Below are 13045 nucleotides of genomic sequence, written 5' to 3' on the forward strand. Positions count from 1 at the left end.
GGGGCAAGCCTCACAAAGCCAAGGTCACTGGTTAGAGAGGGGAAGTGTCGGGCTTGTCACCTGGGTCTGAATGCCTCAATTCCAATAAGCCACCGGTGGCTCCCTGCAGCCTCAGAGGTGAGAGGGCCTCCAAACAGCCCTCTTTGAGTAACTGAAACCCTTTGGCAGGCCCTCAAGAAAACTGTGCCTGATCCCAGAATCTGCTCAACAAAGACGATTTCTGTCCTTTCTATTCAGAGTGACACAGAGGAAATTTTGGCTCCTCCGCAATTTAATGGAACCCAGAGAACATGTGATCTGGCCACACACCCAGCATGTGAGGTGCAGTGGGTTAGTCCACCTTGTTCTGCCACTGAATCATCACCTGGCTTTGTTTCCTTGTCTGTAAAGCAAGGTCAGATACCTCACCACCTGGCATGCACCAAACCCTCTTGGGCCCAACCCTGTGTCAAGTTTGTCATTGTCACCACAGCCCTCTCAGGGTAGGAAGTGGGGCCACCAATTTACAGTTAAGGAAACTGAGGCTTGATCTCCTGACCTCGTGATCCACCCGCCTCGGCCTCCCAAAGTGCTGGGATTACAGGCGTGAGCCACCACACCTGGCCTAGCTTTCTTTTTCACCATCACCAAGCCACTTTTACCAAGCACCTCCTCGGAGCTGTGCTCTGTACTCGGCACTGGGATCACAGAGGTGAGGTCCTCAGAGCAGGCACCTGCCCTTGGTCTGGCAGCACAGGTGGTGGCCCCGTAAGCACACACAGAAAGGATGGCCAGTGTCAGAAGGGTCCTGAGCGAGAGGCACGGGGGCTCAGAGGCCTGACAGCAGGGGCACAACCTGCTTTTGGGGTCAGGGAAGTGATGTTAGCACTGGAGGCCGAAGGACAAATGGGCATTAACAATGCAAGTGGGGGGCACAGCACTCTGGGCATAGGAAACAGCTTGAGCCAGGGCCAGGAAGCTATGCCGGCAGCTAAGTGTGTCGCAGCTAAGGAGGAAGAGCAGGGCAGGAAGGTGAGATGCATGCGTAGACATCATGAAGGAGGGGCACTGGACGCTCACTCCCACGTTCGCCTCCTGGGTCCACTGCTGCCATTCAGGGGAATACAACTCAGTTCTTCTGAGTCTCCAGCCTGACCTCGTGCCCTGTCTCACGTGAGACATGACAACAGGACAGGCAACCTTGAGTGCTTTTTTGGTCAACAGCCAACTTGGGCCTTGTGAGCATGGACTGTGGGGTCAGTCAGACAGACAGACAGACTGACTGACTTGCGTTCTGGTCCTGTCTCTGCCTCCTGCTTATTGCTCGATCTCAGGTAAGTTACATCACCTGTTCCTAAGCCTCAGTTTTCCCCTCTGGAAAATGGAGTGGGACTGACAATGGTGCTCACCTCCTGGGGTTACTGTGAGCAGCTGGTGAGCGTCCAAGCTGCCGCCTTGTCCCTGGCATGCCGAAGGTGTACAGAGTGACATTTAGTGATTGCTAAGGAGGCTTCAAGGCGGGTATTGTGCATCTGGCACACAGTGGGCGCTCTTTAAATGGTGACAGACGAGGCTGATTGTGTTCTTGGTGGGAGTCAGTGAGATGAGGGCACAGTGTGGAGTGTGGTGTCTGGGAGCTTAGAGAAAAGTGGGAACAGACTCCAAGTTAAGGGCTTTACTCATTCTTCTTTCTCATGGGAACGTGACATTCTGAGTGGCTGTGGCCAAGCTGCCCTCGAGGGTGTCTGGTACACAGTAGATGGTGGCTCTGCAGGATACTGGCCTGGAGCTTTCTTTGTTCCTCCCCAAAAATGCTTTTGTAGCCCAACGTGAGGGTCCCACCAACACAGGAGGGCCTGCCCTGTGTGAGCTGGCACCTTCTACCCTGCCAGCCAGGGGTCTCTCTGCCACAGATTCCTTCTGCCCTGGGGTTGGATGCCCAGGCCAGATCTCTGCCCCCACCACGCTCAGACCCCTTTGGAGAGGTCTGCTAAGGCAGAGTGGGACCTGGGGAGTGGGGTGCTGTGCCGTGACTCCCCGAGGCCCCACACAGGTGACCGTCTGGTCTGTACTGAATTCATTTTCACACAACAAGCCGCTTCAGGCATGGAGGGAGGAAGAATGAGCCTGTGTTCCCGAGCTGCTGGTGGCCCCCCTGCCTGTCACCCGCCCTGCCCGGCCCCTGGCAGAGCAGGACTCCTCCAGCAGAGCCGGCTCTGTTTATTTGTGCATCACGGAGAACTCTGGGCAGGCCACCCTGGCTGCCTTCGTCCAGGAAAGGAGAGAGGCAGCAGCCAGAGGGACCTGTGGACGTGCAGCTCTCTGCAGACAGAGCTGGCCTCCCTTCTAATCCGGCCTCTCTCCCTCCTCTCAAGAGACCACCTCGGAATGACCTTGAAGCTCTGGAGACAGGCTGCCTACTGTGAATCCCAGTGGTGCCCTGGCTCTGTGGCTTCACTCAAGCCCTAATCTCTCAGAGCCTCAGTTTCCTCATCTACAAAATGGGGACGGTAGTAGACTGATCTTGAAGGGCCATGGTGAGGAATTACTGGGTGAAGGCAAGTTAAGTGCCTGGCACAGTGCCTGGCAACTGGCATTTGCTTGTTGTTATCACCTGTTTAACTGAGCCCTCACTTTCTCCGTGAGATTACTTGATGGGACCTGACAGCAGAATTTCTTTCTTTTTAAAGACAGAGTCTCTCTGTGTCCCCCAGGCTGGAGTTGAGTGATGCTACCATAGCTCACTGTAGCCTTGAACTCCTGGGCTCAGGGAATCCACCTGCTTCAGCCTCCCGAGCAGCTGGTACCACAGTCATGCACCACCTTGCCCAGCTAATTTTTACATGTTTTCTGTAGAGATTGAGTCTCCCTGTGTTGCCCAGGCTGGTCTTGAACTCCTGACCTCAAGCAATCCTCCTACCTAGGCCTCCCAAAGTGCTGGAATTATAGGCCTGAACCACCACGCTGTGCTTGGCCTGAAAGCAGAATTTCTTAGCAAAGGCTCAGCTAGGAGGTTTTGTTTCATCCAATCAAATGGGAATCCTAAAGTCCAGGAAGGGGAAGCGTTTGCCCGAGATCACACAGCCCAGGCAGGGCCAAGGCCAGACTCCAGTTGTTCTGGGGGTGAAAGAGTGAGAATCGGCATCATCCCAGCCAGGCTGAGCTGCCGTCTGCAAACTCCACACCCTCTGTCTCTCTCTCTCCTCAGGAGCATTCCATCACACAGTCCCCTCAGCCCTTCCTGCAGGAGCCAGGCAGGAATGTGATTTTTCATTCTCTGCCTGGCTTCCCTCCGAGATGTCTCCAGGCAGCTCCGACAGGAACGCCACTTCCCATTCTTGAGCCTGGCTACCTGGGGTAGCCTTTGTTCCTCCCACGCTTCAGACCTGTGCCCCAACCTCAGAGCCTGATCGGATTGCGGGGAAACAGAGGCCCAGAGAGGTCAGGCACATTGAAATCACACAGCAGCCAGACACTTAGATCAGTCAGGGAGGATGGGCAAAGGGGAGAAGAAGGCATTTTCAGGGTCTCCCTTTCTCTGTGTGCGGACTTAGTGTCATGACTGTGGCCGACGGCATGATGGAGTGGGCAGAAGTGAGATTTGAGGGGAAAAGCGCAGGCTGGTTAAGAGGAAAGTCAGTAGCTTCTTCGCTCTGTGGCAGGGTTCCTGGACCTTGCACTACTGACGTTTGGGCTGGATGGTTATTCATGGCGGGGGCTGTTCTGTGCATAGCAGGATGCCCAGCTGCCTCCCTGGCCTCTGCCCACCAGATGCCAATAGTACCTCTTAAGTTTGACAACCCAAAATGCCAAGTATATACATGTTCAATCAGTTACTCCTGGAAACGAGGCTGGCAGGCACACAGTATTGTTCATCCCCACTTGTTATATGAAGAAACTGAGGCACGGAGACATCAAGATCCCCCAGTTCACACAATGAGTGAATCCCAGAGAAGAGTGAGACCCAGTGGTCTGCTGCCCACCGGGTGGACAGAGAATAAAAAGTCACATTCCTGCCTGGCTCCTGCGGAAGGGCGAGGGGCCTGTGCCATGGAATGCCCCTGGGGAGACAGAGGGATGGGGTGGAGTTTGCAGATGTCAGCTCAGCCTGTCTGAGTGCCTCTAGAGCCTTCCTTGAAGAGGAAGGAAGGCTCTGGAAAGGCCAGGAGGGGCATCATGGGGACAGCACTCAGCCAGGCTGAGCTGTCATCTGCAGACGCCACACCTGGGAAGGGAACTTGGCTTTCTAGGCCTGAGGACTCTGTTGTTCTCACCTCAGACTGGCTGATCTGATCTGAAGCTGGGTCTCCAACCTGGGGCCTGGGATCTGCCAGCTGACTGTAGTGTCCCACAGGGCCCACCACCAGCTGTGGGATATCTGGGATCCATGGTCTCACTCCTTCCCTGCTCCCCTCCCCAGAGGCACCTCCCCTCATGTAGCTGGAGGAATCACAACTCCCATTTATGCCTTATTTAACTCTTGCAAGCAGCTCTCGGGGGACAGATCATTGCCCCCATTTTATAGAGAGAAAGCCTGAGGGTCCAAAATAGTCGAATGAAAAGCCCTTCGTCCCTGGTACGGGGCTAAAAAACCAGATGTAGGAGAGAACTATTGACTATAGAAAGAAATGGGGCCGGGGAGAGGCAGCAATCCAGAAATGAACTTGGGCAAGGATCTTTGTGAAGTTGATTCCAGCACTTTAGTGGAGGTCTCTGGATGAAGAACATTCCACATCCCAAGATTAATCTTACAGCGCGACATCTTCGGAAGCCCAGCCCCAGGGACCTCAGGGATTGTCCCCACCACCCAGGCCAGCCCCCTGTTGGCCACTGCTCACAGCATCCTCTTCTCTTTCTCCTCAGGGTGACTTGGGAGTGTTGGGTCCGATTGGCTACCCAGGACCCAAGGGCATGAAGGTAAGCAAGGGATGTCCCCTGCTTCAGGCCTCGTCCCAGCTGGGCACCCCCAACCCATTTCAGCCCAGAAGGAAGGGTGACCTTAGATGATGCTGGGGAAGGGAGGATGGCAGGCTGCTCCGAGAGCTACTGGGAGGAAGCTGGGCAGGCCAGGAGCTCAGCCAGCTCGGGCCTCAGAGCCAGGCTTCATCTGTATGTCATTTAGGCCAGACATCTTCCTCTAGCTGAGCATGAGTCTGACGTGGTTTCGGGCCTCGGGGCACTGGAAGTCCAGTGGGGGACATCACCAGGGCTATAGAAACTACCATGGCAAACCAGTGAACTCAGCCCACCCTGGAGTGGGAAGGGCGTGCAGCAGCAAGGCCGTCCTACACTGGAGGACCACATCCCAGGGACAACCCAATTTAACCAACATGCATGGGACACGGCTCGTTCAGCCCTTCCCTCCCCATCAGTGCCTCCTTCCCCGGGTTTGTCTGCAGTGCTGCGATTCACTGCCTCTTCTCATAGCTCCTTCAGGCCACACCCTTGCCCTGTGACATGGGCATCTTTTACAGATTCGAACACTGAAGTTGGGGGATCTGGCACAGGGTTTGTGGCAAGTCACATGTAAGCCAGGGCTCCTGACTTCCGTGACCTGGAGTCCTATCACAGCCAGCCTTGGGCCTTTGTCTTGCAGGGACTGATGGGCAGCGTGGGGGAGCCCGGACTGAAAGGTGATAAGGTGATCTGAATACTCCCTTATTGCACTGTGGTTTCTCTGCATGCCACCCCCCTCTCCGCCCGGAGGCTGCTGCTGATTTCTCGCCAGGTCCACTCCCCTGCATTCTTCCTGCCTCCCCTCTGGTCTCCCCTAAATCTGTGCTCCCCAGCTTCTTCCTAGTCACTGTGGGTGGGGCTCAGGCAGGTGGGACCCTGAAGACCTCAGCAGATAGGGCATCCGAAGCTGTTGCAGCGGGGTTGGCGGGGGGGAGGTCAGGTATGCTGAGGCAGGGCTCTGAATCCAGAGAGCAGAGCTGAGGCCAGCATCTGGGCTTCGAAGGCAAAGCCACAGAGCAAGGAGGGTGGCAATGTGGGCACAGGAGGAAGCAAATCCACATAGACCACCCTGGTGTGGAATTGGGGACCCAACCACAGACAGCATCCCTACTGGAAATGCGAATCTGAGCCCCTGACCTACTTCTCCTCCCGCTGCCATGGGGGTGGCCACCCTTGCCATGTGTCCTCTGTGCAGCCGTGCTACTGAGCTCTCCCTGTCTCACCCGGTGCCAAACCACAGTTGGAGGTGGGAAGATGGGCCCTGGGCGCCCAGAGCGAAGCAGCATCTGAACAGCAGAGACACAGGGCCCAGCACTCCTTGCGCCCTGCTCTGTGGCCATCTTCCTGCCTGCCCTCTTCAGACCCTTGGCAAACCAGGATCCCCAAAGGGTGTACAGGAGGGGTTCAGGGCAACATTCCAAGTATCCAAAAGACATCTGAAGGGCTGGCTGCTGTGCAGGCCCTCCCGTGGCCAGATGCCACCGCACCTGTCTCCAGGTGTCTCTGCTTCCTCCTACACCTGAGTCATAAGGTCAGGGGCCATGCTGGGCACCATCTGAGTGTACCACATGGATCCACCCATTAATCCTCCAACCCACTATGAAATACGAAGCTTGCCTGAGGCCACACGGCTGGTAAGTAGAGAGTCACCTGGCTCCAGAGACCTCACCAGTGGAGCAGAACTGAAGTCAGAAGGTCAGAGCTGGTGAGGCTCTGGGGACGGGGGAAGGTCACATTTTCACAGTGCCTGCATCTCACAGCTGGAGAAACCAAGAACCAGAGAGAGAAAGAGATTTGCAGGCCAGTGGACTCTTAGAACATCAGAATTGCTGGGTGAAAATGGACGTAGCCAGATTGGGTAGCCAGCCGGATGCAGTGCCAGTCCCAGTCCCTTCTCTGCCTGTTTCTACCTCTTCCATCTCCTCCTGTCATGCCCAAGCCTCTAGCCACCACCCACCTCTGCCCCCTCACCCTGCTGTCTGCTACACCCCTCTGCCAGAGCCCTCCCTCTTTGACTGGGCTTTCTGATGGAGACGGGGTGGGGGCGGGGGTTCCCCTCGCTTACCTGTTTATCCCAACGTTTGAAGCATCAGTGCTCTGGAAACGTTGAAGTCATGGACAAGGGAGAAAGGAAGCCAGGGAAGTGAGAGTGTAGGCAGCGAGCTTTTTATAGGTCCCTTTGCGGAGCTGCAGGAACATGGAAATAAATGTGTTACATAGAACTCGGCTGGCTTGCTGCTGGGAGTTGCCTGGGACATTTAGAGATGTGAAAACTCTGGAAAAAAAAAAAGGAGGAGGAAATTATTTTCATGCCCATAGTTTTTAGGAAAATCAAATGTCTTTAGGGGAAAAAAGAGAGTGAGAGGGAGAGAGGAACCCCTTTGCCTTTGGTGGGGAGGAGCCTCACGGCTGTGTTCCGATCGGCCACGCACACATCCGTGTCCCCTGGCCCTACCCTGGGCTGACAGAGCCATCCCTTCATGTTCCGAGGTTGCTCCTGCCTCAGAGCCCAGATTTTCCATGACCCAGCCTGGCCTCAGTCCCACTTACAACCGCTGGCTCCCTCTCGCAGCCTGGAGAAGCATTCTGGAAGCAGATCTCCTGCTCCGAGCCCAGCTCTTTTCAAATTCATTGTCCTGACATCCGAGGTGCCTTTTCAACTTTCCTTGTTTTTCTATTGTAACTCTTTTTTTTTTTTTTTTTTAACCCCGTCACTCCTCTCTTGGACATTAAAAAAAAAAAAAATGTCCTGTGGTTCCCCAAACACCAGGATGTTGTACAGGATTTTCCAAATTGGAAAAACCAAAGTAAGTTCAAAAAAAAGTTTTTTTTAAAAATTCTGACTTTTGTTCTACTAAGGAAGTTCTTTTGTTGGGTCATGGCCTTAGCCATGTGTGGCTTTTCTAAGGCGCTCCATTCTCCCTGGGTTTTTCTCCCCATTCTTCCTCCTGCTCCCCGGGACGTGAATGTTCTGTGAATCCTGGGACCAACAGAGTGTCAGTCACGTCCAACATGGAGGGCTGGATAGGGTGAGGTGAGGCCTTTGTCAGGTGGTTCAGGCCCTAAGGGAAAGAGGCTCCCAATCTGGACTGTACCCGTTCAGAACATGGCTAAAAACAGGGAGGGAGCAGAAGAGACCTTCAGCAGCCAGAACCAGTGCGGTACATTGTGTTAGAAGAGAAACACCCAGACCTAAGTCGAGACCAATTTACTCACTGTTTACACGTAGTCTTAACAAGCCAGGACATCTTGATTTCCCACGCTATAGCTGATTAAAAGCGGTTAATTAGAAATAGACTAGCTGCCCGTAATCCCAGCGCTTTGGGAGGCCGAAGCGGGTGGATCATCTGAGTGCAGGAGTTCAAGACCTGTTTGGGCAACATGGCGAAACCCTGTCTTTACTAAAAATACAAAAAAAAAAAAAAAAAAATTAGCCGGGCGTGGTGGCATGTGCCTATAGTCCTAGCTACCAGGGAGGCTGAGGTGGGAGAATCACCTGAGCTCGGGAGGTCAAAGCTTCAGTGAGCTGAGATCATGCCACTGCTTTCCATCCTGGGCAACCAGAGTGGGACTCCGTCTCAAAAAAAAAAAAAAAAAAATAGACCAAAGCTGATTGCTGACACAGAAACTCCCACAGGAGGAGAAAGTCACAGCTCAGCCTGATTGTGAAAAATATCAAACAGCAGACACAAACACTCCGAAACCACAGTGGCGTGGGGCCCTTATCCACACTGCCCTCGCCCCTGTGTCATAGTACTAGTTGATGAGGAGGAGGTTGAAGGCTCAGACACTTCATTTGCTCTGCGTCTGTTCTCCGGGCAAGGCTGGGTGACACTGGGCACTGGGCAGTTTAGCTTCTGTTAGGGGCGCTTTCAGCCATCCCAAGCAGCTCCAGGCAATTCTGCACATCGGTGGGCTCATCCCCTGCCATGGCCTGCTTTCCTCACCAGGGGCCCATCCTTTCCTCTCACAAGGCTGCTGCCGGCCAGATCCGACTTGGGGAACAGCGTCGGCACAGCTGTACCTCAACAGGGGGTCTGTGGGGGAGGCTTTCAGAGCCAGTGTGGTCTCCATTGTAACCTTCTTTGCTGATGTGTACTTAGGGTGAACAAGGGGTTCCAGGTGTGTCAGGAGACCCCGGATTCCAAGGAGACAAGGTAATTGCATTGATTTTCCCCTCCCCCTGCCCCGCCCCCGCCCTGCTGTTCCCCTGGTCCTGGCTTCCTTCCTAGGGCCTGTCACAGGCCAGGACCCACCTGTGAGACGGCTGCCTTTGAAACTGATCCAGGCTTCTCCATCTTTGATCCACTCATCATCTCTTCTTTGGACTTCACTGGGGCCTCCCAACTTATTTCTGGGCCCCAGCCTCTTGCTTTCTCTCTGTCTTCCTTACTGCCTCCTGACTGTTCTTCTGAGGGTAAAGCTCTGCTCTCTGCTCACGCACCATCCAAGGCTCCCTATTGTTCTCAGAGTGACACTCAGGCTCCCTAACCACGCATCAGGACCCCAGTGAGTGCTCTAATACTCCCCCGCTCTCCCCCTTCCAGCCCCGCACTCCAGCCCCACTGAACTGCCCGCCGTGTGCCGCTGCACACACATTCAGACTGCTCCCACCCAGGACCGCCTCCCCCCAGCGTCTCCACACCACCCTGCTCAGAGGACGTTTTTCCTACCTACTCAGAAAGTGGCCATTTCACTCTCTCAGTGCCCTGAGGGGCACGTCCTTCCCTCACTGGTGGCGCCGCCTTTCTCCTCTGATTTTGGGGTACCTGTGATGAGTCCCCTGCTGGACAGTGAGGTCCCTGAGACCAAGGCTACAGAGGGCCCTGAGGAAGCTCCACTCAGGGTCCTGCCCTTGATCACGAATATTTAGGATAAGGCTGAGGGAGTAACTGGCCTTGCTCGCTGACAGATCGACTATGGGGTCAAACTGAGGTGGCCTTGACTTCCAGAGCCCAGCTGTGGGTCTGCTGAGACAGTCTCCCCTTTGCCTGTGTCTGGCATCATGTGGCCACATCTGGACTCTCCTGGCCAGTCAACGAGGCCCAGATGTTGGCCAGCTCTCCCTCTTCCTCTCCCCTCCCTCCTCGCTGGCCTGTCCTGACCCAGCCTCCATGGCTCCACCTTGTGAACCGTAGCAGGCCTGGCGTTTTCCCTGCTGGACCTAGTCTCCAGGGTTCCCCAGGTGTCAAGGGCACCACAGAGCCTGCGTGCAGCCCCAGGGTCCCTGATTCTTTCTGGTGAGGGCAGGTGCTGCTGTTTTATGTTAGCATTTCCTCAGGGCCAGCCTAGAGGGGTGCCAGGCAGGTGTGACCCAAGCCAGAGCTCGCAGCAGGGAAAGGAAGGAAAGAGCTCATCCTTCTCCAAGGCGTTCTCTGGGCCTGGGGCCAGCAGGAGGAGTGGGCGGCTGTTCACCTGGCCTTTTCTCTTCCTCACTAACCCCAGCCTGCTCTGGGTCTCTTCCAGGGGAGCCAGGGGGTGCCAGGGTTCCCCGGCGCACGGGGGAAGCCAGGGCCTCTGGTAAGTACCTGCTCCTCCAGCACCCCCAAACTTCACACTCTCCAACTGATAATGGAACGTGGGTGAGGACACCCTGACCTCCAGGACTTCGTTCTGTCCTGCAGCAGAACTCCTGGGGACAAGCAGGGCAGGGAAGGAATGAGATCTGCTCATTTCACAGATGAGGACACTGTGAGAGGCTCAGAAACTCACGCGGCCTCAGAGACAGGCCTTATTCGCTGACAAAGCTCTGATGAGGATCTGGGGTTCCTGATGCCTTATAAACAGTAGTGATGTTATCAGTAACAGCAGCGGCTGTCACTCATTGCGTGTCGCTGTGCATCAGACCCCTTCTGTACTATGTTTCTTTGAAAGCTACCAACTACCCCAGGAGTTAGGGAATTAATATTGCTCCCATTTTACAGATGGGCAAACTAAGAGTCCGAAAGGTGAAGTGACTTGCTGAGGGTCCCATGGCTAGGAAGTGCAGGAGGCAGAGTTTGAATGGTCACTCCTTCTAGTTGTCCAGGCAGATTTTATGCACATGTTCCTGAACTTCCCAACCACCTACAGCCAGGGGAGTAACGCGGGAGGTTCGTGGAAGGTGGGGCCCTCACCCCTGCCTCCCTGCAATCTCTTCTCTTCCACAGGGCAAAGTTGGAGACAAAGGATCTATTGGGTTTCCCGGGCCCCCTGGACCCGAGGTATGTGATGCCCCATTTCTCTGTCTTTCTGCAGCTAGGACTTGGACTTATCCTTGGGAAACTAAGGCCCAGAGATGGAGAAAGACTTGCTTTAGGTCATGCAGGATGTGAGAGATGAGGCTGAGGGGAGCGATTCCTACATCAGCAATCGTTTCATTCCCCCTCTGCTCTTCTGCTCTTACCGAGAGGCTCTCCAAAGTCAGCAGGGACAAAAAGCTGGCCTCAGAGGCCTCTGCCAACTTTGTGGCCACCGAAGCTTTGTGATTCATGAAAGCCCTCTGTGCGCTACTGGGCCCCTCATGGGACATTCTCCAATCTGAGTTCCTGTTCCAAGCCCTGGAACGTTCCTAACCACCCACAGCCACTCTGGAACTTTCTAACCACCCACAGCCACTCTGGAACGGTTCAGGGCTCGGAGCTTCCGGGTTTGGGGAGCAAGAAGTAAATGCAAAATTTGGGCTTTTGAATGAAGAATGAGAAATAAGGATAGATTTAGCAATTCATATAGTAACTCTAGTTAAGTAAGGAGAGACCCTGAGGATTTCTGATGCGTGTGATCATTGGCATAGGTAGCTACACCTGAATGATCAACTTGGAGTTCACACGTCATGGAGCGAAGCAAGCTGGCTGAGTTCTCTTTGACCCTGCTCTCTTTAACATGGGTCTCGTGTCTGGAGAGCTGGGCTGAGCAGGAGCCAGGGCTGCTGTCCATCTCAGGATCATCAGCACCCAGGGCCAACCCCAGCTGGAGCCCCCCTCCCACAACGCCCTGGCTTCTGGGTCTTGCTCACTCATGAGCTCTCTGCATCCAAGACAAAAGTGTGGCTCTGCGGATTGGCCAGACCCTTCCAAAGATCACTCCTGCTATCACTCAGATGGATGAGGAAATGTTTCCTAAAAGCTACAAGTTCTGACTTTCCACTGTGTTGACTTTGGCCGTGACACAGTCCTATCTTTAGACAAATGGACTTGGCCTCTCCTTCATGGCCCCAATTCCCTCCTCTGGTCACTGGAAAAAGGCTTTTCTGGGAGTCCGGCTTTCCCAGCATTCTGGCCCGTGAGGGTGGAAAGCATGCTCCCTCACATTTATGAAGCACCTCCTGGTGCCAGGAGGCCTTGTAGTGTCTTCGAGATGAGAACTTGCTGACTTGCCACGGCAGCCGCATGAGGGAGATATTACTACCACCAGTTTACAGTTGAAGGAACTGAGTCACAGAGCAGGAAAGTGGCTTCCCCAGGGTTGCTCCGGTAGGTAGGAGCAAATACGGTCTGCTTGGGCTCTCTCCTGGGTCCCTGGACAATTTAGCCATCAGCCTCTCCCATCTTTGTGTCTGTTTTGATTGGCCGACTCTGAAGCCGAGAGATAGCTCTGCTCCGCTGAAGGCGGAAGCTGATAAGCACGGAAGCTGATAAGTGTGTCAGCGCCCTCCCTGCTGCTTTGCCTGCTTTCCCAGAGACCATGGGAGGGAGCTCCAGCTCTCCAGCACGAGGGCGAATCCTCTCTTACTCATCAATGGGTCAGATGCAAGTGAGCATCAGCATCCCGACTGCCAGGTTCTCACGTAGAGATGGGCCCGCCCCAGGCAGACTTCTTTTCCCAGGGTACAGGATCCGAAATCATTTTGGATGCAGATTTTTACTGAGCACTTGCAACTTTACTGGTTCCATTTAAACTTAAGAATAGCCCTGTAAGAGAGATGCTAGGGGTACCATTTTACAGATGAGGAAGCTGAGGCCCGGAGAGACTAAGGAACTTGCCCAGGGTCACACAGGAGAAGGACAGGTCTCTGGGAACTGGGAAACTGGTCTCCAAATTGTACAAAGACCACGGTGGGGAGAGGGAGCCCCTGTACTCTGTGGGGCCCTGAGGAGGAGCACAAGGATACTGAGGGGAAGGGAGGTGACTC

At 54.6% G+C, this 13045-nt stretch overlaps 1 protein-coding gene across 4 annotated transcripts in view; it reads left to right on the forward strand.

Annotated features, from left to right (window-relative positions):
• The window catches only part of COL27A1 (collagen type XXVII alpha 1 chain), a 158496-nt gene that overhangs the window by 73013 nt on the left and 72438 nt on the right, over window positions 1-13045 (forward strand). For all 4 annotated transcript variants that reach the window (XM_010335912.3, XM_039474992.2, XM_074395216.1 and 1 more), the window contains exons 15-19: window positions 4843-4896; window positions 5576-5620; window positions 9039-9092; window positions 10402-10455; window positions 11085-11138. In XM_010335912.3, the coding sequence (XP_010334214.1) occupies window positions 4843-4896; window positions 5576-5620; window positions 9039-9092; window positions 10402-10455; window positions 11085-11138 (261 nt within the window). The remainder of the gene's footprint in view (window positions 1-4842; window positions 4897-5575; window positions 5621-9038; window positions 9093-10401; window positions 10456-11084; window positions 11139-13045) is intronic.

The sequence above is a fragment of the Saimiri boliviensis genome, chromosome 2, assembly GCF_048565385.1.
Source record: "Saimiri boliviensis isolate mSaiBol1 chromosome 2, mSaiBol1.pri, whole genome shotgun sequence".
Lineage (NCBI taxonomy): Eukaryota > Metazoa > Chordata > Mammalia > Primates > Cebidae > Saimiri > Saimiri boliviensis.